Here is a 22,404-nt window from a genome sequence, read left to right as displayed (position 1 = left end):
GTCCATGGTTCACAATGAAAGACGAAAACTTTGGAACTGTCGACGACCTCGACCCTCGCGTCGCCTCAGAATTAGGCTATATCGGAAATACCCCCGCGTGGATTTGTGCAGCAAATAACCGATTCTCCTACTATCTATACGTGTCACAGGACTACTACAAGCTCAAAAGTCTCAATCTCATGGTTCTTATACATTCCAGTTCACGCAACGCACCCGAGTTACGAAAACAGTTTGTCAGCATAGCAGACGAAATCCCATGCATCATCCTTGCTCCACTGTTTCCGCTTGAGCTAGACGATCCCTACAACAGTGGTGGCTACAAACTCCTCAAATACGATGGTGTTAGATGTGATCAAATATTACTTTCCATGGTGGAGGAGGTCAGCGCTAGATACAGACGGCTTGAGGTTGAGCGATTCTTTTTGTTTGGATTCAGCGGAGGTGGTCAATTTGTGCATCGGTTTGCATATTTGTATCCTCAGCGGTTGAGGGCTGTCGCTTGTGGGGCTCCAGGATCTCAGACTCTTCCTGACGTTACTTTGCCTTATCCCGAAGGAGTGAAAGATCTGGAGCAGATATTTGGGTTGGAAATGCAGTGGCTGGAACTGTGCTCCGTTCCGGTATTCTTTATTGTTGGAGATGCTGATACTGATACCTTCTATGCTATGGCGCGGGGTCGCATTGTTGATCCCACTCAACACGGCCGATACGGAATTACTGTTCGTCTGGAAAATGCATGGCGTGTAGCTGGTGCCAATTGCTATCTTCATGTTGTACCTGGGGCTGCTCACCAGGAAGCATTGATGCTAGGCCCTGTGATATCATTTTTCATCCAATGGCAAAAATTTGAAAGAAATGAATATAATTCCAAGGTTGTTGGAATTTAAAATGTACATAGTACACGTTGAATAATGGGAGGTTTTGAAATATAGGGTTTGCTATATTCTCCGATGTGTAACTAAACGTCTCATAGAAAAGGCCGTATACAGACTAGGAACATTCAATGTTGAAAGTCCTAGTTAGATCTGGAATATCCCAGCTTTATCCTTTTAATCAGTCTTGATTTCCCAAGGCCCCACCGCAGGATTGCTCAAGGCCCAAGAAATCCCGCCACTCATGACTTCGTCCCACTTCTTGCTCGCCCTTTCCAATCCAATTCCATGTCGCCGGTAGCCATGGGGAACCCCACGGAAAACAGTGATATCAGTAGGAACTCTTGATATTGTTTGAATATCAGCACTCAAGTATAGCAGCAACGAGAAGATCGGCACACTTACCCATTATCATTGAGCAGCTTAGAATAAAAGAGCCCCTCATCTCGCAGGGGATCTCGGCCAGCAATTCCAAAGGTCGTAGGGGGAAGATCCTTGACCTCCTCCGCAGTGGCATTTCCAGGATTCATCCGGAGATCACGACTTGCATCGTCTGAAAGGGGCAAACCCAACATCTGCATGAACAATACAAGGCGACTCATTGGCAACATAGGTGCATCAACGCATTGCACAAGACTCGAGACCTCGGGACTGCTAAGCAATTCCTTTCGGGCCCCATAATAAGTCGTATTCACAAGACACGGGATCATCAGCACTTGGCCTCTGATCTTGGGGCAGGCCGCCAAACGTTTGTCGTCACCTCGAAGCTGCGCAAGAGCTAGAGACGCAGTCAATTGTCCGCCAGCTGAGATTCCACCCACAACAACCTGGTCAGCGAGAGCGCCTAGCTCAGCAATATGTTCATGAGCCCAGACAAAAGCGTCTTCAATGTCGTCCCAAGCCGTGGGGTACTTGTATTCCGGGGTATGGCGGTAGTTGATATTGAGAACGGCAACAGGTGTACCTTTCTCTTCTTGCGAAGTCACAATTCGCGAGCAGATGGCGTCTTCCGAGGCCAGGGTTCCGAACATGTAACCGCCTCCGTGGATATGGATATAGAGTGGAAGTCGTTGTGAAAGCGGAATACCGGTGGGACGGTAGGTTCGTGCTTCTAGACTTGCGCCGTCGCGAGTGGGTACCGTGTGATCGTGGATCTGGACTTTGGAGCTGAAGCCTGGAGCCAGGAGGTGTTAGTTAGGCTTATCTGTGACAGACTGGGAGATGCTTGGAACTGCCAGGCGCAGGCTGTAGGACCACAAAAAACTGCTGACAGTGCAAATGATGTATTCTCAGAAGAAATTTGAATTTCACTGACCTTGATCAATCATAGCCTGAGCTGCAATATCTTCGCGACCCTTGTTAATAAATGCTATCAACTCCTCCAGCGGGAGATCAGGCATTTGAGGTAAAGACGGCTCCAGTGCTAGCCATTCGGCACTGGGCACACCATATTCAGTGAAATCAGCCATCTTATGAGAATTGGTGTGGGGAATTCTGTATAGCGCTTGAGCAAGTCGTGATTCTAAAGCAGCCCAGATAATCAGCAAAGGTGTATAACGGATGAAGGACCTGCGGGGTGATTTTGATTTTAAGGCCTCCTAGCGTCACGGATTCGCCAATCAATAGATGACAAAAACCCGTCGGCTAGTTGTTCACCCGAAGTCCTATGGCATAGTAGGTTATACTCTCTCTAAGTTTGAACATTTAATATCAGCCTTCTCTTCTGACAACGACTGCATCATCAAGAGATACAGGCACGGCGTAAGACCTCGGTTCGGGTAGCGAGGGGAAAACCCCGCATTCGCAGCCAAATTGGAGTAACCGGTGTTCTGCCCGGTCAGAATCAATGATATGGATAGACCGAAGATTTTTATTTTAGAATAAAATTAAAGCCACTTTACATGAATTTCGAGCCTTGGTAGAGTCAAATTTCTGATCAACCATGGACGCCAACATACCGACCGACCCTCCTTCCCGCTCCCTGAAAGGTAAAGTAGCCATCGTGACAGGCGCAGGATGTCTAGGCGATGGAATTGGAAATGGTCGCGCGATATCAATTCTTCTAGCCAACGATGGCTGTGATGTGGTCTGTGTTGATCTGAATGTGGAGTGGGCGAACAAAACCGTCGAGATGATAACATCGCAACCTGGCCGTGGGAGAGCAATTTCTTTCCGCGCAGACGTGACATGTGAAAAGGATTGTGAGTCTGCAGTGCGACTTGCTGTTGAAAAATTCGGTCGCCTCGATATCCTGGTCAATAATGTTGGGATCAGCGGAGCGTCAGGCACGGCCGTTGATGTTGATATGGAAGAGTGGGCTAGGAGCATGGATGTCAACGTCGGGAGCATGGTGAAGATGAGCAAATATGCCGTACCAGAGATGATTAAGAATGGAGGAGAAATCAGAGGGAGCATTGTGAATATGGGTAGTGTTGCTGGATTAAAAGGTGGCACGCCTCATCTGCTATATCCAACTGCGAAAGGAGCAGTGGTGAATTTGACACGTGCTATGGCGGCGCATCATGCCTCAGAGGGTATCAGAGTTAATTGTGTCTGCCCGGGTGTAAGTTGAATTTTCCTCGGATACTGGGGCTTTTCACTGACTTTTTCCCTTCCAAAAGATGCTATATACACCCATGATGTATGGTAATGGGATGAGCGACGAGGTCCGTGAAGCTCGACGAAAGCGTAGTTTGCTGGCCACAGAGGGAAATGGATGGGACTGTGCTGGAGCTGTTGTATTTCTTGCGGGTCCACATGCTCGATGGATGACTGGAGTGATTCTTCCGGTTGATGCTGGAATCACGGCCGCTGTGGGAATTGAATTACCAAAGAATGCCAGTGTAAACGCATCATCTTGAGAAGTCAAAGATAGAAATGAGTGGATGAAATCACAATTGATGCTTGGACATCTACTGCAAGTTTCCTTCAAGATAACAATGGGATAAGATGGTATTTCACGCAAAAAATGATTCTGCCAACCGGATTTTACCAGATTTCTATTTATACTGATAGAACCTTGGAAGCTTCAGAATGACCATCCATGGGTGTAAACTTCGAAGCCCGACTGTGTGATGAATGAATAATGTTCAATAGAAAATCGCCCATACCAACTACTCTTTTATAGACGCACCCGAGAAAACCCAGCCAATAATCTGGAAGAAAGAGAACCACGCGCCTGCTGCAGCCACAACATCCTATTACCGATTAGTGAAAATCCAAGAATTCAGATGATAAACATACTTTCCAATCTAGGACGGGCTCGGTCCTAAATGTTTGCCTTGCAAAAGTGGGAAATTGGATCAAAAGCGAGACATAACAAGCGTAGTAGCCTTCGGTGCCAATATCACAGACCAAGTCTGATGCCTGTACAGATGAGATAGCAAGCTCATAATCATAAAATAGACTCTGACCTTCCTTTTGGCTCCTTGTTATACCAAGATTAATCGCAACCTCACCATTGGCAGCGATGAGATGCATTTGCGTATTACCACTCTCAAGAGCTTGACGAATATCCAGGACAGGATCGTGGAAGGCAAGCCAGAGCCCAGGGGATGAGGCTCGAGAAGAATCAGCAACCGCTTTGGTTTTGTTATCTAGAAAGTAGTCAGTAAACATATGGCTGCGAAATGAGACATGAAGCGCTTGCAGTAAAAGAAGGCTTGTGCAATCATCAGAAAAGTGGGGTTTGTGCTCATCAAGTATTCGGATGACTGAAATGACAACATATTGTATCCGACTCCCTGCCATTCGAAACCCTCCAGGATCGATTGATTCCAACTTGTGGCGCAAGAACATGCACTACCAGAGGAAACAGACGAGCAGACAGGCGGGTCTTCAGTCTGCCATCCAAGAAAACATTTCGGCTGGGGGGAGATCGTAAGATTGGCCTGAGAACTCCAATCTACCCGCTGGAAGAGTGCAAGCGAGGGAAACTGAATGTTTTCCTAAGATAGAAACAGGTATCAGTATGTCAATAATCCCAACACAATCTACAAGGTAGTGAAACATGGAGACTGCAAGAGCCAACAGGGTCAAATTATCCTGTGACTTACCACAACATCCTCTTCCAATATTATGGTATTTTCATTCAGCTGTGAGTACCAGGTTGTGCGATAGAGTATAGGCAAGACGCAGAGAGTAAGAAGAGTAGTCACTACTGTGCTCATCAAGTTGGAATTCCAGCTGATGTGCTCTGAAGGGAGCTTCCACTTTCTGTCGAGATCGAAAACAAACGAGCCAATGATAGACAAGGCAAAGAAAAAGAGTATTCCCATGAAAATACCGGTTGTTGGAGATGTTGGGAAGTTGATAATCACCACACCGATGCCCAGTGACAACACAAGCAGCGCGGTGCTTAAGAATGCAGTTGTTAAGGACGGGAACTCATGATGAGAAAACAACCTGGAAACCAGTTGATAGCTCATAATGATGACTGGTTAAAATCCGGGTAGAATTTGAATTGGACTCAACAAGCCCCAGCAAGAATATCAAAGATATACTCCCTGCAATGAATGGTCCGGCAGCTTGTTGAATTTTCAATTTCTGTTCCACTTTTTTTTTTCAAAAAAAAGGCAACCTTCGAAATCTCCGAAGAAGGCAGCAGAGCCTCAAATGGGTGCGTCGAATTTCAGCCAGCCACCAACATGACAAGCAAGGCAGTGTGAAAGCGATGAACAATTGTCTGTTCATGGTGGCCAAAGATAGCCATGATATTGTAATTGCTCTTCAATTGATTCGTTCGATGTGTGAGAAATCTCGTCTAGATAGACAAATGTGCAGGCGGCTTGCTTAACAGGGTCTGATATAGGTGAAATACGAAGCTTGGCGCATGGTATTTCACCCATGAGGTTGAGCCTAGACTTGGTGGCTATTGTTCGTATTTTGGCAAACAAGGATAGGCTGGATGTACCGAGCGATGTTAACCAATGAAGGCTGTCGAAGACCGGACATGCATGCTGATGGCGGGCGAATTAGAACATTGAACGCCGACGTCGGCATTTTTTACCACTCGCGTGATAACATGGCTGTGGTATCTTAGCAATTCTCCGCGGAGGTCTCTGGAAATTCTGCATGCGAGATTCACCTGTTGGAAAAGAAACCAAGTACACATGAAGTTTACAATATCTCAAGTCATTTCCACTTACGTATTCAGGAATATGAAAGAAAAAAGGACAAATCGAAAGGTGAAAAAGAAAACGAGAAACATGAACAAAAACAACATACAACAGCATGTTTAAGTAAGTGGTCTGAATCTCACATCTGTGATTCGTTCAATAAAAAACCTATCGTCTAGCTAGTCCTGTGGATCTATCACTGGCGATTCTAGCAGAACTGCAGTGTAGGTCTGGGAAAAAGGAATGGTAATGAGATAGAGAAGATCAACTATGTTGCATTCTTCTCTCGATGATTTGGAGACATACAACGATGTCATGAACTTCTCTGAAAAGATCATCATAGGTGAAGTCATCATATATTTTATCCCGTGACTCCAACCCCGTAAGCACCAAAACTGTGATGTGTCCGATGTCAATACGAACTAGCATGTTGATTAGGACAGCAAATGGCGCCATGAAGTTCTTGAACATAGTGCTGAGCCTGCTGTATGACGCCAGCACCTTCATTGCATAAATGCTTGGTTCGGGGAAGTCCTCAGGCTCCATACCATTGAACTCTTTAAGAAGTTTCATAAATGCGAACGACCCAGTACCAATGACGCTCTCTAGAGCGTCCCATATCTCTGTCGCTAAGAGCATGCGTTTACCGGTTTTCTTGCACTTCTTGAGGATCTTTTGCGACACATTGGCACGAATCCACGAGGCCACCATCTTGGACAATGCCAACCAGTTTTGCGCACCCGATGCGCCCTTCTTGGGTTCGTGTGTCGTCTTATCAATGAGCTTCGACAGTCCTGCACCACAAAGAATATGTTTGACTCGAGCTTTGAATCCCTCGAACTGCTCGGGGGATTCAAGCACATCCTTAAATCGTAGCAATGTGACGTCTTTGAAGTCCGGCAGTCCCGCAGATTGATCTTTATCTTGATCCTCCGGAATGTCTAGCCAGTTCTGCTTGCCCCAACCCTTCTGTTGAATTGAGGACATCTTGTTGTTTGGCACCAGCTCTGGTGTCAGTTTGTTGACGTTATCCGGTTGCTCTCTCTCGGTTTCTGGAGATGTGAATTCTTGTTGGTTTGCAACGTCGGCTCCGGTGTTGTTATCAAGTTGTTGATGTTGTTATGCAGCTTCCGCCTTTGATGCCGCACAGATTTTCCTTGGTGAAGAGTCAAGACTGTCTTCCAATAATCCGAGATTGTCGACTTGAAGGGATAAAAAGAAAAAAAGAAAGAATGCTCATTCGGAGCAAACCGGGGCTCAGTAGAAGTACAGTGTAGGTCTGGGGAAAACGAATGGTAATGAGGTGGAGAAAGATCAACTATGTTGCATTCTTCTCAACTGACTGAGTGGGACGGGGAGAAAAGGAAAGAAGGAGGAAAAGAGAGAGTAGTCAACTCTCACTTTCCTCAAACTAAGCTACACAACACGCGACGTACTCAGATGCTAGTCCAGGAGGCAATAATATGAGCCCATATCAGGAGTCACATGTCCTAGATCTCCTGAGTCCTGACAGATTGCTCCACAGGAATTCTGTTGGTAGACCGAGTATTGGTAACTCCTCCATCGCCCTACGTCAAATTTCATGTCTTTCTGACCTTATTTTGAAAATGAAACTCAAAAGCTCATATTTTCCCACAAATCTTTTTTTAACATGAATGAATTTAAACCTGCCTGGCGCTTGAGATTTTCAAATTATCTTATATTCCGTATTTCCATGTCCCGATTGATCAGAACCCGACTTATCAAAGCCCGATCTATCAAAACCCGACTTATAATTTCCGGGACTAGAATGCCGATTCTTTAGATCCCGAGATAACAAAAGCCGAGGTTTCGAACACCGATTCCGGGATTTGAAAAATCCCGGATCTACGCAACGTTAAATTAGCTATAATCCGCAGCGTAATCCGATTTACTCTCAAGTGTAAGATTTTAGGTGCATCATGGTACTGAGAGCATACAGAAAAGTTAAGAAATTTATATGAGCTAGCTGACAGTGTTGGCAGGCAGACATTGAAATACACTTGCCATTCCTAGAACTCTGACAGATAGCTGAAGTTCATGCCATGAACAAGTTCAGCCTCTTTCCAACCATATATAACACCCACAAGACTTTAGCAATCTTACTCCCTGTATACGGGTAGCCAACAAGGTTATTCCCCACAATAGCCAACACCCAATCCGAGTACAAAGCCCCAAATACCAGAACAAATGGTATAAACGACAGGTATCCAATCAAGCCAATAAGTATTCCCGATGCGCAAGGGTCTTTCCCATGCCAAAGCATAAGAGCGACGATGACTGACAAGACAGCACAAGTGATGGCAAGGGAGCCGAATACGGCAGTGATTGTGACCATCGAATGGGTAAAGTTCGATCCGACCAAAGACATGTTTCCAGCCGTTCCAGCGATCACACCGGGGAGATATACCAGTGCCCAAAACGGAGATGGTACGAAGCCGATGAGGGTGGATGTGAGTGAAAGTGCGAACTTCATTGCTGCTATGGACTCGAATTGCCTAGAAATGCAACCTCAAAGTAAGTATATGTAACATGTCAGAGGTGAAGGGATGAAGAGGAAAAATCAAACTTACCAAGAGTGGCTGCATTTTACCATGTTGTAAATACAAGGGATGGTCGTGAAGATGAATTTGATAATTCCAAGGAAGATGTTCCATGGGGGCGATGATAGCTCAGTACCTGGGGCTAAGGGCCTCTTTCCGAAACACAGCATTGTCATCGCATAGTAACTCAAGATATAGGAGAGAAACCCGAACCCGCCATATGGCAGTTCATAGCACTTTATTTTTGTTTGGTATAGACTCTCGTCACTTGTCGAATTTTTGCCGCTATCTCCAGCCACGAGATTCGCGTAGAAAATCAGAATAAGGAAGCAGGAGAGGTGCGACAAAGAGGAAATCATAGCCAATATGTACTTCAAGTGACAAGCACTATCATCAGTGACTTTACTAGGAGGATTTATGCTAACTAGAACTTGTGGAGTATATTTCAAATTATCTATACTTATATAGCTCTATACCTGATATTTGTAGCAAGCTTGCATCAGCTTAGCGCTTGCAATATTTGAGTATGCATTAGGTTACCTTTGCAGTGCTATTCAATGTTCATTTTGGGGCTCATTTCTGACCAATTAGCATGCATAGCTCGTTTTAGCCCGGGCCCCAGGGGTCCGTGGGCGCCATTTATTTGCATCACTGTTTTGTTTTTCTTGCAGTAGATCACCCGGGCGAGCGCCTAGGTTTTGACCTAGGAATGCTTTGATCCAGAGATGTCCAGTCAATTCCACTCAAGTGCTAAAAGAAAGTCGTTTATTGATGGGCTTGACAGCTAGCAGAAAAAAAACACCTTGTCAGCCTGAGACATCTAGAGACTGCCACGTACAAAAACAGCCTTGTCGAGGCTTATCGTGATGAAAAGAAGGCAATGCGCAGTAATACGCATCCTTTCTACCAATATAGGCACTTCTGACCCTATGAAATTCCTCGTGTAATCTCATATTGGCTCAGTTTGTTGGAGAGGAACCCCATGTTGCCTCCAGGAACCAGGAGCCAGGACTAATGTCGCACATGTGGGGCGCGTTCCGCCTCCCGAGGTCAGGGATAAATTGGCTATGTTTACGGTGGACTACTATGCTGGATATGTCCGAGCTTCCAATGAATGGGTGCATTTTTGGAGCCTGCACTTTTTAAGTTATTAAACCTTACTGCCACGGCTCCTATTCATTCCCTTCCCCAATAACACAGTTGGAAAGATCTAGTTATTTTTCTGTAGAATGGTTATTCTAACCTGGCCGATCTTGCAGAGCCCTCTTGCGGAGACCGGGCTAATGGGGAAGTCATAGAATCCTACAAGGGAAGAACAAGAAAGAATGGATATGATTGATCGTTCGAGGGAAAAGAGAAGGAAGAAGCGAGACGCAGCCTGCAAACTGGAACTACGTATGAAGGAAGCACTGACAAACATGGTCATGTGATTCATGGTCATGTGCTTCCAACAGGAAGTGTTCCAATTTCGGGCAGCACAGGTGGGCGATCAAGGTCCAGACCCCAAGGATAAGTTTTTAAATTGAGTCATTTGATCAGGTGTCAGGACTGGCGAGGAGTCGAGGACTCACGAGGACCCAGAAGAAACGCGCATCACGGAAAATTGACAGTATAAGCAATGCACATGTTTCTGGCTTGACGCTGGTTCTACCTACTAGTCAACCAATCAACAAAAATCCCAAGATGAACAATTTTCCCAAATATTGAGAAAACATATTACATTTGGGCACCTCGACTTCAAGCCGGAAATACAATCGTCCGATAATCAAAGGTGGTGGCGTGCAACACGTGACTGCGGCCCAGGGGCAAAAACCCAAAAAACCCAAAAACCCCATGTGGCTATTGGAGTGGGCCAAAATCCCAAAATCCCAACTACACATGGAACTGTGGAGTAGAGCATATAACATTTGAATTTTTATTTCTCCAAACCTCCAATGGCTTATACAGACCTTCTGAGCAGGTGTCTAGAAACTGGTAGACTATGTATTCCTTGTTTTTCAACGTCAAGACTCAAGATTTCCTTGATTTGAATTCTTCGGGAACTCCGTCGCACTAACTGGATCTAGTCCCTCGGCTATTCATAATCATGCGGCATGCCCATCTATTGATAGCTCATGGACAGTTCGCGATGAGCTTTTTAGCGCACTTGGACACTAGAAAATAACCGACTAAACCTTAGTACATGTTCTGTAGCACTTATATCTCGTTGCCCCCCTTTCCTTCTCTTCTCTCTTGCCATTCCATCATTTATACGCTTTTTTCTCACTATGCTGCATTGCATGACTAACCTCTTGCTGGCGGCCTTGTTGCCATTGGGGTCTCAGGCTCTGGTCGCCGTGCGCCCTGCCGCTGCCATCGACACCTCGATCGCTACCATCACCTCGACCTATGCGAGCACCATCACCACTACCAGCGTCACAACATTCCCCGTCACCACCGTTGCCACGACCTGTACTGTAAGCGGCAGCAAGCCGCCTACATCCTCATGCGCTAATTCAGCGTGGACCGTGGGTTCCTACTACTGGCAGGAATCCTGCAGCAGCGCCTCGGCCGTAGGTGGCAACGTTAACGCTGCGTTGAACCCATATACTCGCATGGCCAATATCTGGGACTGCTATGTCTACTGCTCCATCTTCAATGCCTTGTGCAACGGCGTCAACTATTTCCCTTCGCAGAGTTCCTGTCAGTACCTCACCGGCACGGGCGGGTACTCAATTGCCTCGGCATTGACCACGGTGCAAGCTCTGGTGCGCTACACAACAGATCCCTGCTCCACCACTATTACTTCGGATTCTACATCGGATATTGTGGGGACTACGACTGTAGATTATACCACTACCTACACTATTACAATCTCTACCACTTCGTCACTGGCATCGTCGACTCCTTCATCGACCCCTACATCAGTCGCTACAGTTTCTTCTTCGCCAGTTTCTTCTTCGCCAGTTTCTTCTTCGCCAGTTTCTTCTTCGCCGGTTTCTTCTTCGCCGGTTTCTTCTTCGCCGGTTTCTTCACCGCTGTCGTCGCCGAAGTCTTCAGCTTCATCATCGCGGGCCTCGAGCCCCGTATCTTCTTCTTCGCCAAATGTTTCGCCTTCTAGCCCTAGCTCAACTGCCAACCAGAGCACTCCCCCAACGCGCTCATCATCCACTCCGGCCTATGTACACTCTTCTTCCTCTCCTCTACCCTCAACTCCGGCTCAGTCTCAGTCCTCGGTGCGAGTGTCTCTGTCTAAAACCCTCTCTACTTCTTCGACACCACTTGTTCGGTCATCTTCCGTTGGGGTTGTCTCCCCCAGCCTCCCAGCGCAACCCTCCATCTCTAGCAGCCCGTCTGCAAGCAAAGCATCCAGCAGCGGTGCAGAGGGTGGCCACCCCACGAGCCTCGTATCTGTGACTACGCCACTTCCATCAAGCTCTGCGTTTTCTTCTCCAATGAAAGGAACAACATCCAGCCCCAGCGAAGGCGGATCCACCACATCTACCACCTCCACCTCCAGCGCAGATCAATTCACCACTTCCACCGTCTTCAGCACACGTACTGCGACCATCACAGCATGCCCTTCCACCGTTCCCGACTGCCCTGCTTCTGCGAAATCCACCTTCGTTACGACTGAGACCATAATCGATTATACTACCGTCTGCCCTGTAACCGCCGAGGCCACGCACACAGAGACCCCCACTAGTACGGCTGAACAGTCAATCACTTTGCAAACAGCTCCTGCTGGAACCTCTGCTGAATTCACCACATCCACTGTGCTGACTACACGCGTCTCTACCGTCACTGCTTGTGCATCCGGTATCGTCGACTGTCCCGCCAGTGCGCAGAGCACTTTTGTCACTACTGAGACCATAATCGATTACACGACCGTCTGCCCTGTCACCGCCGAGGCCACACAGACAGCGAGTGCTTCTAGCACTGATGAACAGTCGACCGCTCTGCAAACGGCCCCTAAAGAGACATCTGCTGAACTAACCACATCCACTGTGTTGACCACCCGCATCTCAACTGTCACTGCCTGTCCATCTGGTGTAGTCGATTGTCCAGAGAGTGCGCAGAGTACCTTTGTCACTACGGAGACTATAATTGATTACACTACCGTTTGCCCTGTCACCGCCGAGGCTACCCGCACAGAGAGCCCGTCTAGCGCCGCTGAGCAGTCGACCACTGTGCAACCAGTGCCGGCCGGTTCTTCCGTTGAGCTTACCACGTCCACTGTGTTGACTACTCGCGTCGCTACTGTTACTTCCTGTCCGTCCGGGGTCGTGGACTGCCCTGCTTCTGCAAAGAGCACTTTCGTCACCACCGAGACTGTAGTGGATTACACTACCGTCTGCCCTGTGACCGCCGAGGCCACACAGACCTCTATTGCGGGGGCATCAGAGACTGCATCGGAACAACCAGGAAACGTGGAATCAGGATCTAGTGTTGGTTCATCAGCCCAGTCTACCGGAGAGTCTGGATCAGCGATTAGTGTGAGCGCTTCTGGACAATCCGGGGCCCTTACCTCGGAAACAATTGGTGTGGGTGCCGTGGGGACGATCCCTACTGTGACCTTCTCTTCACTTAGAAGTGCTTCTACTCCTTCTGGCAGCAAGAGCGCTTCCAGCCCCGTTGGACATTCTACTTCTCTCCAGGGCGCGTCTACAGGTGTCCCTGCCATTTCTACCGGCTCCAACACTCCCAGCACAAGCAGCAGTGCAGCTGAGGCGGTCTATACCGGCGCAGCATCCACTTCGCGATGGACGCTGACTCATGGTGTCGCGTCTCTTCTTGCTGTTTTGGTTGTGATGTAATATATTGTACAAACTCACTTACATATCATGTTAATAATAGATACCGATGGTTAGTTAATTACATCGATCATTTTCATTTCAAGACTTCAGGAATTATCTTCCAGCCACGGCTTTTCAGCCTCCACATCAATAACTCTGCTATCATATTTCACCCATCTTCGCAACTTCGGCTGCTAAATCCCCAGCCTAACTCAGTACATTTGATTTTACTTTTATCTCAAGTGCTTTTAAACTATTTCTTTTTGTCAAGATATTTTATTAAGACCCTTTATATGTAGTTCTATCGCGATGGGTGGGTCCAGCACGGGCCGCACCGGGGTGGGGCCCAGTGGCGTAAAGAATCTCTACAGTAAGCGCGTAATGAGTGGTGGACAGGGGTGCCTGTGTGATTACTAAGGGATGGTTGCCTAACGTTAACACATGTAGTAGTGAAATCCTATGCATCCCGTGCCCTCGTCAACATTCGTTCTTGTTAGCTCTCTTCAGTCAAACACCTCTATATCTCTACCACGGACTTCCAGCTTCCCTCGACAGAGATCTTTCTCAAGTGCTCTCAAGCTCCCGAGCCAACATGGCCGAGGAAACGATAACACAAGCTCAAATAGAAAAGGATCTAACGCTCCGGCTAATCAACCACACCGAGAACCCAAGCAATTGCTCCTGCGGCTGGTATATATACTACTCCAGTGTCTGTGGCCATGAATTTCAACAGGTGACATTCCATTGCGGCGAAAGGAACACAAAGTCGGGAAAAGCCGGCTTCTGCAAGTCCCCTGCTCCTAGAGCCATCGTTTCAACGCCGCAGGTGGACCAGAAGTGTCCGCATTGCTGATTCCGGGTGGCCAAGTAAGTGTTTCACCAGACTGCACCACTTTCCCGGACTAAGGATACTAACGTGCGATTTTGGTCAATCAAGCTGCAACGGAAACCCCCGATAACATTTCACTGTTGATATTGGGAAATAGAAAGGAACCTCGGTAGTCCGAGGAATGTATCTACAGTGGCAGCAGTGTGTGAAGTTTAACCTTTCAAAGCGCGGTAGCATTTAATGTACGGGATTTCGAATTGCATAAGAATACCCAAGTACATAGCCAGATAACATAATGGGAAAGAAACTTGATTGAATATCAAACATTGCAAGAAAACTTGGAATTAAAAAGGATTACATCTCTATCCTTAATCACCCCTTTCACCAGTCACGAAACCTGTAATCGACTCCACATGAGACTTGATGCCATCAATAATGTCTTTTAACAGATTGTACTTGACTTCAATAGTTTCCGCAGAATCCCAGTTCAAATCGAGGGAAGCTTCCACATATGCATCTTGTATCTGGTGCCTGAGCACTTGTTCCTCATTTTCTTGGGAATCCCGCCCGACAACGCATTGAATGACTCGACGGTTATGGATAAACAATCGAAATCGCTTCATCATCGCTTCGAACTCTTGTTTCCTTTTCAGAGCATTGTGACCACGCAGACTGGGAGCAGAAAATTCCTCTGTTGACCAGCCGACTTTAGCTGTCGAGAAGTCACTGAAGTAAAATCGGGGACTAAAGAGTATGTATCCGAAGAGTGTATCCATTCGGAGACCTCTGTGCTTCCGACCATGGAGATCAATGTTGCCCTTCAGATTCTTTTATTAGATTTTGTCTTAGTCCCTGAACAAAGCAGACAGTACTCACATTAAGTCTGAATTGCTCAAAGAAATCCCCCGCCATGGCGTGTGTCACGTCGACAAAGGCAAACTCTGTGATCGGAGGCTGTTGGACCAGCATGTTGCGCCAGCTTGCGTCTTTCCGTGCGTATGCTGCGAGTTTCTCGGGGGTTTGAACCATATCAAGTGATTTGAAGCTGATTATGGAACTTGTGCCCCCGGGCTTTGGGAAGAGTGAAGGAAAGGCATTGAGTAACAATGGATTAAAAATAGGTTCACTGCGCCTGCGTCGCGGTTTTTCGGGTTTGAAAAACAGAGCTTCCTGGATCTGGGTGGATTCTCGGATCAATTGCCTCCAGCCTCGATTTACTAATTGTGCTGTAGTGAGAATTGTGCACAGATCCAGATGAAGAAGAATCGCTTCGAGGATCTCCGTAATAGAAAGGGCTCTTTCTGTCGAGGACCGCTTTTCGTGAAAGTGCTTCTGCTCCATTGCTATGATGGAGGAAGTATTTGAAGGAAGGCGAAGAGAGTGAATTTAATGAGTTTTCAGGTGACGGTGTGTGAGAAATAGAGGTGGTAACACAAAATGACTGGCTTGTACACCCTGTGCGGTTTTGGCTTATATAGACTTCAGCCCCAGGGGTACTAACTGTAGGCAGCTTGATTAAAAGGCACTTGCCGAATTACGGGTGGGTTGCATTGCGTCAGGTCGGAATCAGGGAAAGATAAACTTGAAGCACATTAGTAATTCTGGAGCCTGATTAGTACTGTTTAAATGGCGAATCGTGAAAACTGTTCAGTGTCGAGTTTCGGTGTTTCACATGATTTCCCTTTCCCCTACTGCCCCTGCAATATCAGTCTCCTCATTACGGTAGGTAAGAAGACACCGCTTTTGCATCTCGAGTCGTGAAAAAATTAGGATCGAATCGAATCGGTACAAGGGCCACAAGGTGTTCCCAATATGGAGAAATCCCCGACATGGGCGCTGACAACCGATCGGCAGCGAGGCTGAGAATTGAGTTGACGCTAACCCCCAACGATGAAACAATCGCGTGAAATGATGGAAAGACCACAGTTATCGTACCATTCGTGATGTTTAGGGTTCGTTGCTTCCAGTCAGAACCCAGGGTCCAGGGAGCTCATACATTTTCATGAGTGTTGGATGATGGATCGGCCCCTTTGTAGCCGGTGCCCGGTGGAATGAGAACCGTCGCACTAAAGTCAGTTATTACCCTGGTACGTGAAATCAAGCCGTCGCCGGTGGTTTCACAAGATTGTGGAGAGCGACCTCTTCGATAACAGTCAACTACTATTTCTAGTCCGACCTCATTGTAAACAAGAGAGAAGCATTAGCCAATCAAAATAGGTATGTTGCTCGTGCGGGGGTATCATTCATCATGTGACAAGTCTATCTCCTATCTTGAAACACCGACAAAGTGCTCAATCAAGCATGTAAACACAGCTATCAATCACACAACATCCCCAAGAACAACTCAGAAGGAATCATTCAAGCTCGAATTTATCATAGGAGCCAATAATGATGAACCACAACCACTCCCGTTATCAAGTCCGTCTTGATTTCATTCATAGGTTACTGAGTGAACATTTTGGTCTGCCGGTGAGTGATTGAAAAATAACAACAGCCAAAGGCGGTAATTTGAGACACATAGGAGGATACCGAAGTTACGCCAATCGCATACGACCCCGAGTGTCCATTCAAATACAATAACTTTGTCTATCGAATTTCCCTTTCGGCGCCTCTCAACAAGCAGATCGAGACATGTCAGGTTCAGCCTGGCTGTGTTCCTATCCCCCGTGGTAGCAGTAAGCTGATTCTTCGTCTCACAAATCCCGATGCCCAAGGCATGGGTTCAGCAAATCGTGTTGAAAATGAAGTCGCCATCATCACTCTAGCCGCGGCTGCGCTAGGCTCAATCTTCAAGCCCCACATTGTACCCCATCTATATGGCTGGTCTGGGAGCAGGTCCGCCCAGGGAGACCATCAGCAAGGTTGGATCCTCCAGGAACTTATTTCTGGAAGCCCTCTTGATGAATGCCTAGATAGCATGGATCTTGAAGATAAGAAAAGGGTATTTGCGCAGATCGCAAAGGTCCTCAAATGTCTTCAAGAATTTCCTCTACCAAGTTCTATCACCCATTTTGGAGGACTCACCTTTGACGCCAATGGAGAAATTATCAGTGCTCCGATGACCAGCACTGGCATCGGACCTTGGTCTTCCTACGAAGCTTCATTCAAAGCACGCCTTGAGCAAGCTCTCAGGGAAGCCGACGAGAATCAATACATCCAGGGTTGGCATGCAAACGGAGTTCGCGCTCGGCTGGAGACATTTGTGGAGCATGGACTCCCATCGGGATTTGAGCCGCTTGACTCACGCGAGCAGAGGGCCATCATTCACGCAGACTTCAGTGAGTATCTCTCCCTTAATATCTTGTTTGTCACTGGTCCTCATACATATCCCCTCACAGCGCCAAGTAATATCTTGTTCGATGCCTCCTCGGGGCATATAACCGGAATAATCGACTATGACTTTTCTTGTACTCTTCATCCATCCTACGAGTTTCTACGATCCTTTTCAGGCCTTGGTGGCCAGTTTCGTGGCTGGTCTGGTGTTGAGGGTCATGAACAAAAGGCGCTTAAAGACGCTAAACTCAACTGTTTCCCGGATACTTTTCCAGATGAGAAAGACAAAGAGAGTCTGGTACAATGGAAGGTTGCTAAAGTCTGGGAGGACAAGTTGGAAAGGGCGGGTTGCAAGCGCCCAAGCACGATGCCGGGAATTGATAGAGTGGCCGACGTCGACGCCCTTCTTAGCTCCATTCTCCCCTGGCGTGTGACCAATTCTGATATTTTGCGTAGACAATCAGATGAGGTCATTCGAAAATGCCGCGATGACAATGAAGGGGTTTTGATCAAAATTTTGGAGCACAATGGGTTTTAGAGATGTAGCACTTGAGCAGTGCTGAATGTGCTGAGATTTCTCATTACTGGCTAGTAGATTGAGTTTGTAGACCCTTTTTGACCTGATGACCTGATTTGCTAAACGCTCCTTTGTAAATCTCCCGTCTCAATCTACAGTTTGCAACGAAAGTACACAAAGCACTGCCGGGGGGTTTACCCTCAGAGATTTGGATTTGCATCTTGAGCATAGTAAGTCTTCAAAAAGAACATGGCCATTCAAGTCATCTTATACTCATATTACATTTTACCTAGACCATGAAGATCACTCTTCTCTCAAGTCTGTCCTGCGCTGCAGTTCTGATATGTACAGACTAGCAGCCCCAATCCTCTTCAGGACTCTTTATCTTGAATGCGAAGGATTCCCCGATGAACCTCAATGGTATGAAAGCCAAAAAGGACGCGTGCATCCCATTTATATCTGCATCCACGTGAGAACCATTATTATCGTGCGTCCTCGTCTCCATTTCTGGTGTGACGGGGAGTATGACGAGCCGATTAAGCCTAACGCAACGCCACATTATCCAGCCCAGCTGAGAACCATTTTACGTTGTTGCCAGAACCTCGAAACTCTTTCTCTGATTAATAAGGGGCGCTATAGAGTACGTCGACAAGACATGTGGGATGGTCTCAGACGAAAAGAAGAGGAAGCCGGTATCAATAAAACGTCCCTGGTTACGTTGGAAGAAGGTGATGATCTTCCCCGAGTCCAAAACCTACGCCTTCGCGGTATGAGATTTGGGCCCCTGCAGAGCGAATCGTGGGCCACGCAGCTACTATGGCGGAACATCAAACATTTGTCTTTGTTAGAAGTCAATTGGACTAGCTTGCTGCCAAAGCTGACCGAAAAGGGTTGTTTCCATGCCATCGAGGCCCTGGAGGCTAGTGTTCCAATCCCGATACCCTCATTCACAAAACTTCATACCAATACAAAATGCATAAGCCAGTTCCACGCCTTTCTGGAAAATCTCCCGCCTTTGAAAACGTTCATTGGGTATGGTTTTCCACAAGAGACTCTGGCGGTATTGGCGGCGCACCACTCCCAACATCTGAAGGACCTTCGGTTTCGAAACCAACTCAATACTGGCACAGGATACTCTACGGGAGACCCTGCCTTTCGAGCCAGCATCCATAGCCTCGAAAATTTGTCCACTCAGTTCCCGAGTCTCGACTCCCTCGGTCTTCAAGTTGACTGGACAACCGACGAAGAACTGGTAAGTAATTCAGACCATTGCTCTCCATATCATGATATCCCAATCGCTAAAATCGATATAGCCATATGACCTAATCGCCAACGTTGTCCTGCAAACTCGTATTCGCCATTTAGAACTCAACTTACCAGACCTCAGTCGCAGCCGTTCCAAGTCTTGGCCCTACCCAGGCGCCAACGAAGACACTTGCCAGGCCCTTATTCAGTCTCTTGACGAAATCTCGACAAGCCTCCTCTCATTACACATTGATATTGGCGACTGGTACCCTTATAGAGTCGATCGAAGTTTCCGATGGCCTTTAGGCGCGTTCGTGATTGGGGAACGAGACTACGCAGGGCGCATGCGTTTCCGCAAAATCCGGCAATTTGTACCGAGTGGAACATTATTGCGTGAGGGTGATCTGGTCGTAGAGGTCCCGCCGTGGGTCACAAAAGGGAGTTGGCCGAGTGGTTTACGGCAGGACATGGAAGGCAGGATAAGTGATATGTTCTGTGGCAAAATGGTCAGAGAGAAGTATGCGAATCATTAAAGGCTCTTTCCTAAAATACGCAGACAGTGGAACTGAAAGACCATAACAACGGCAACAGAGAACTTTAAACGTGGGAGAGCACGAATCTTGTCCTAGCTTCAATAACGACTCAATGAAATAATAAACAAATTGTGGCTGCGTAATAGTTCTTCCAACCCTACTATCTATACAAGGCCCCTCTTCCACTTACAGTGAATCAGCCTCCATTGACAGGCTGGCGATACACCGTCCCGTTCACAGTCGTCGCCAACGTGCCATTTGCATAGAACTTATTGTTATACACGTCAATTTCAAAATGGAATCCATCCGAGCTCGTCATCTTGGTACTCTTCCCATTGATGCCTGTTGAACGCAGGTTAGAATACCAGTCGACATGGATCAAAGTCAGATTAGGGTAGGTCGCGGTGACCTGCTCAGTGCCGAAAATGAAATTATTTCCGTCGTCGGAGTAGTTGTGGTAAGTGACTGCGACGGTTCGGAGAGTGGTGCTACTAGCATTCACTCCAATAAAAGCCACATCGGCGTGCCCTTGAACCTGGCCAGTAAGAGTGTAGTTGCCAATCAATGGACTCGATGTGGACGGCAGGGCGCGGCCGGGAACATACGGCTGACCCCAGGGGATTGTATCGGAGACAGGAGATGGGGTGATCCACTTCAAGGGTTTCCGGCTTGTAAGAGTGGCGAGCATGAGACGGAAGGTACGGCCGCCTTGCGCAGTCGATTTGGGACAGGGCAGTGGGTTAGAACCGCCACAGTTGGGCGCAGTGACTAACATCTGGAAGTAGGCGATTTTCGTGCCGTCCAAGGACCATCTTGGATCTGCTCCTCCATTCCAATTGGGGTCGTTGATGCTGCCATCGCTCCCGTCACCCGCGGCATTGAGCTGCTGCCCTTGATAGTAGCGAGTTTTATCATCGTAGTAGCGCGCACCATAGCGGTCGATAAGCCACGGCTGGAAAAACCGGCGCACCCCATTATTACGGATAGACGAGACGGCCCCCGTGATCAGCTGGTCAACTAGAGGGGGAATGCCTCGCATGCCTGCCAGAAACATCATCCGGTTCTCCGTGGTAGTGTCCATGATGACAGTCCACTTGCCGTCGGACGAGGGATCGATGGGGTCGACGTACTCAGGGTCACTGGTCACTCGGGTCACCTCGCCAGTTTCCAGGTCGACGCCGTTGATATCAATATTGCAAGACTCTCGGTTCAATCCGATGTAGTCTAGACGATTGCCCAGTCCATTAAAGCCCCTGGCCTCCCCCACCACGATAGCCTGTGCATTGATAGTAAGGTTGCTGCCATCGGCGGAGAGCATCGAGGAGCCTGTTGGATCTAAAAGTCGGGTGACGTTGACCAGGTCGTATCGAGGGGTGCCTGGGGTTCCGGTTGTGGGCGAAGTGTTGAAGCGCAGCCGGGCAAAGTAAGCATGCTCATCTATGATGCCTCCAGATACCGAAATTGCGTTGAAGCTGATGTGCACGTCGTCGGGATGTTTACGTAGCTCGCGCATAGTTCCGCCAGCGCCGGATCCGTCCGAGGTGACTGTCCATCGCAGTGGATATATATACACGTGCTCGGGAGTGCATGCGGGACTTTCCAGCTGGTGAGTGCCACAGGAAATAATATATGAGCCGGCCAGAATGCGAGTTCCATCTGTGAAGGCCTGCGGGTATTGGTAATCGGTAGCATCAGTTAAATTAAACCGATTCTTGGCTGGTATGCCGCAGGTGATGCATTTGAAGGCATCGCCGTTGGGGAAGAGCGTCCCATCGGCTTTGACAATAATCAACTGTAGGCCGCTATAGATACTGCGTGAATCCGGGGAAGCCGGTGCCCCTGTAAAAACCACTGAGGCTGTGACATGCTTCCCATCAGGGAGAAAGTTCCCGCTCTGGAAGTTGGAAGTGGTCCACGAAGCGCTGATACACCCGGTTCCATGCGGATTGACGGCGTAAGAACACCCCCCGGTACTCTCGTTCGCAGTGACGGGCGGAAGGGGGAGTTCGATCACATCAATAGTCTCGGGCTCTGGGGGAGAGGGCACGGCATTGGTGGTGGTGATGCGTTTCTGGGAAATATTCGGGTGCCCGTATACCAGCGACAGCAAAAGCAGAATGACAACTTGGGTTGAAACAATGAAACGCATGTTGATTAGCATTCTCGCTTCTCTTTTCTCCCAGCTGGGGGGTAATTGGGAATGAAAAGACTCGGTCGTCAATCAGGCTTTTATCCATAATGGAACGGGAAGAGGTAGCAGGCAACCGCGAGATTCAACCATCGCTGATGGCTCGATCGCATCTCCACTCTGTCAGCTGTGTCTCAAAGATAATCTGCAATGCCCTCGCGATGGGTTACCGGCATTTTTCACCCGTGCGGTTGACTCTGCTTTAGATTCCTAGCTTCCGCCATGACATCAACCCCGGATTTCCAGTCTATTTTAGACCGGCTGAGTGGGACCAAGTATTATTTACTTTGCCTATGGACTAATTAAGGAGACCACTTTGCCCAGCGGGGAAAATATTGGGCGCAAACTATCTTGGAACAGGCGTGTCTGAACTTGGAAACCGGCCGCTTAGACCTAAACGAATACGCGTATACTTGCAACATCCCCACACGGTCCACACCCGGGATCGACCCACTTCGCGTATGGCTCTATCATAGGCTCAATGAATTTTATCC

The 22,404-nt window shown here is 47.8% G+C and overlaps 12 protein-coding genes across 12 annotated transcripts; 6 read left to right on the top strand and 6 right to left on the bottom strand.

Annotated features, from left to right (window-relative positions):
- Positions 1–14: 14 nt before the first annotated feature.
- N7466_010561 (uncharacterized protein) lies at positions 15–887 on the top strand (the record flags this gene model as incomplete). The annotated part of the gene is made up of 1 exon (XM_057169950.1): positions 15–887. The coding sequence occupies one exon, from the start codon at positions 15–17 to the stop codon at positions 885–887; it is 873 nt and encodes a 290-aa protein (XP_057016559.1).
- Positions 888–1,049: 162 nt separating this feature from the next.
- N7466_010560 (alpha/beta hydrolase) lies at positions 1,050–2,341 on the bottom strand (the record flags this gene model as incomplete). The annotated part of the gene is made up of 3 exons (XM_057169949.1): positions 1,050–1,215; positions 1,278–2,046; positions 2,188–2,341. 3 exons carry the CDS (start codon positions 2,339–2,341, stop codon positions 1,050–1,052), a joined length of 1,089 nt encoding a protein of 362 aa, XP_057016558.1.
- A 473-nt stretch (positions 2,342–2,814) lies between these two features.
- On the top strand, positions 2,815–3,733 carry N7466_010559 (SDR family NAD(P)-dependent oxidoreductase; the record flags this gene model as incomplete). Its single annotated transcript, XM_057169948.1, has 2 exons — positions 2,815–3,435; positions 3,494–3,733. The coding sequence occupies 2 exons, from the start codon at positions 2,815–2,817 to the stop codon at positions 3,731–3,733; spliced, it is 861 nt and encodes a 286-aa protein (XP_057016557.1).
- Positions 3,734–3,985: 252 nt separating this feature from the next.
- N7466_010558 (uncharacterized protein) lies at positions 3,986–4,490 on the bottom strand (the record flags this gene model as incomplete). The annotated part of the gene is made up of 2 exons (XM_057169947.1): positions 3,986–4,069; positions 4,116–4,490. 2 exons carry the CDS (start codon positions 4,488–4,490, stop codon positions 3,986–3,988), a joined length of 459 nt encoding a protein of 152 aa, XP_057016556.1.
- A 1,678-nt stretch (positions 4,491–6,168) lies between these two features.
- On the bottom strand, positions 6,169–6,976 carry N7466_010557 (uncharacterized protein; the record flags this gene model as incomplete). The annotated part of the gene is made up of 2 exons (XM_057169946.1): positions 6,169–6,219; positions 6,296–6,976. The coding sequence occupies 2 exons, from the start codon at positions 6,974–6,976 to the stop codon at positions 6,169–6,171; spliced, it is 732 nt and encodes a 243-aa protein (XP_057016555.1).
- Positions 6,977–8,045: 1,069 nt separating this feature from the next.
- On the bottom strand, positions 8,046–8,603 carry N7466_010556 (uncharacterized protein; the record flags this gene model as incomplete). Its single annotated transcript, XM_057169945.1, has 2 exons — positions 8,046–8,505; positions 8,581–8,603. The coding sequence occupies 2 exons, from the start codon at positions 8,601–8,603 to the stop codon at positions 8,046–8,048; spliced, it is 483 nt and encodes a 160-aa protein (XP_057016554.1).
- Positions 8,604–10,829: 2,226 nt separating this feature from the next.
- Positions 10,830–11,650, top strand: N7466_010555 (uncharacterized protein; the record flags this gene model as incomplete). The annotated part of the gene is made up of 2 exons (XM_057169944.1): positions 10,830–11,257; positions 11,314–11,650. 2 exons carry the CDS (start codon positions 10,830–10,832, stop codon positions 11,648–11,650), a joined length of 765 nt encoding a protein of 254 aa, XP_057016553.1.
- A 334-nt stretch (positions 11,651–11,984) lies between these two features.
- On the top strand, positions 11,985–13,346 carry N7466_010554 (uncharacterized protein; the record flags this gene model as incomplete). The annotated part of the gene is made up of 1 exon (XM_057169943.1): positions 11,985–13,346. One exon carries the CDS (start codon positions 11,985–11,987, stop codon positions 13,344–13,346), a length of 1,362 nt encoding a protein of 453 aa, XP_057016552.1.
- A 1,176-nt stretch (positions 13,347–14,522) lies between these two features.
- N7466_010553 (F-box protein) lies at positions 14,523–15,495 on the bottom strand (the record flags this gene model as incomplete). The annotated part of the gene is made up of 2 exons (XM_057169942.1): positions 14,523–14,981; positions 15,031–15,495. 2 exons carry the CDS (start codon positions 15,493–15,495, stop codon positions 14,523–14,525), a joined length of 924 nt encoding a protein of 307 aa, XP_057016551.1.
- Positions 15,496–16,542: 1,047 nt separating this feature from the next.
- N7466_010552 (phosphotransferase family protein) lies at positions 16,543–17,965 on the top strand (the record flags this gene model as incomplete). Its single annotated transcript, XM_057169941.1, has 2 exons — positions 16,543–16,623; positions 16,679–17,965. 2 exons carry the CDS (start codon positions 16,543–16,545, stop codon positions 17,963–17,965), a joined length of 1,368 nt encoding a protein of 455 aa, XP_057016550.1.
- Positions 17,966–18,599: 634 nt separating this feature from the next.
- Positions 18,600–19,722, top strand: N7466_010551 (uncharacterized protein; the record flags this gene model as incomplete). Its single annotated transcript, XM_057169940.1, has 2 exons — positions 18,600–19,196; positions 19,258–19,722. 2 exons carry the CDS (start codon positions 18,600–18,602, stop codon positions 19,720–19,722), a joined length of 1,062 nt encoding a protein of 353 aa, XP_057016549.1.
- A 196-nt stretch (positions 19,723–19,918) lies between these two features.
- N7466_010550 (uncharacterized protein) lies at positions 19,919–21,871 on the bottom strand (the record flags this gene model as incomplete). The annotated part of the gene is made up of 1 exon (XM_057169939.1): positions 19,919–21,871. The coding sequence occupies one exon, from the start codon at positions 21,869–21,871 to the stop codon at positions 19,919–19,921; it is 1,953 nt and encodes a 650-aa protein (XP_057016548.1).
- Between the last annotated feature and the right edge of the window lie 533 nt (positions 21,872–22,404).

Source organism: Penicillium verhagenii, assembly GCF_028828195.1.
Source record: "Penicillium verhagenii strain IBT 33310 chromosome Unknown utg000011l_segment0_segment0, whole genome shotgun sequence".
Classification (NCBI taxonomy): domain Eukaryota; kingdom Fungi; phylum Ascomycota; class Eurotiomycetes; order Eurotiales; family Aspergillaceae; genus Penicillium; species Penicillium verhagenii.
This window is presented reverse-complemented; position numbering and strand designations above follow the sequence as displayed.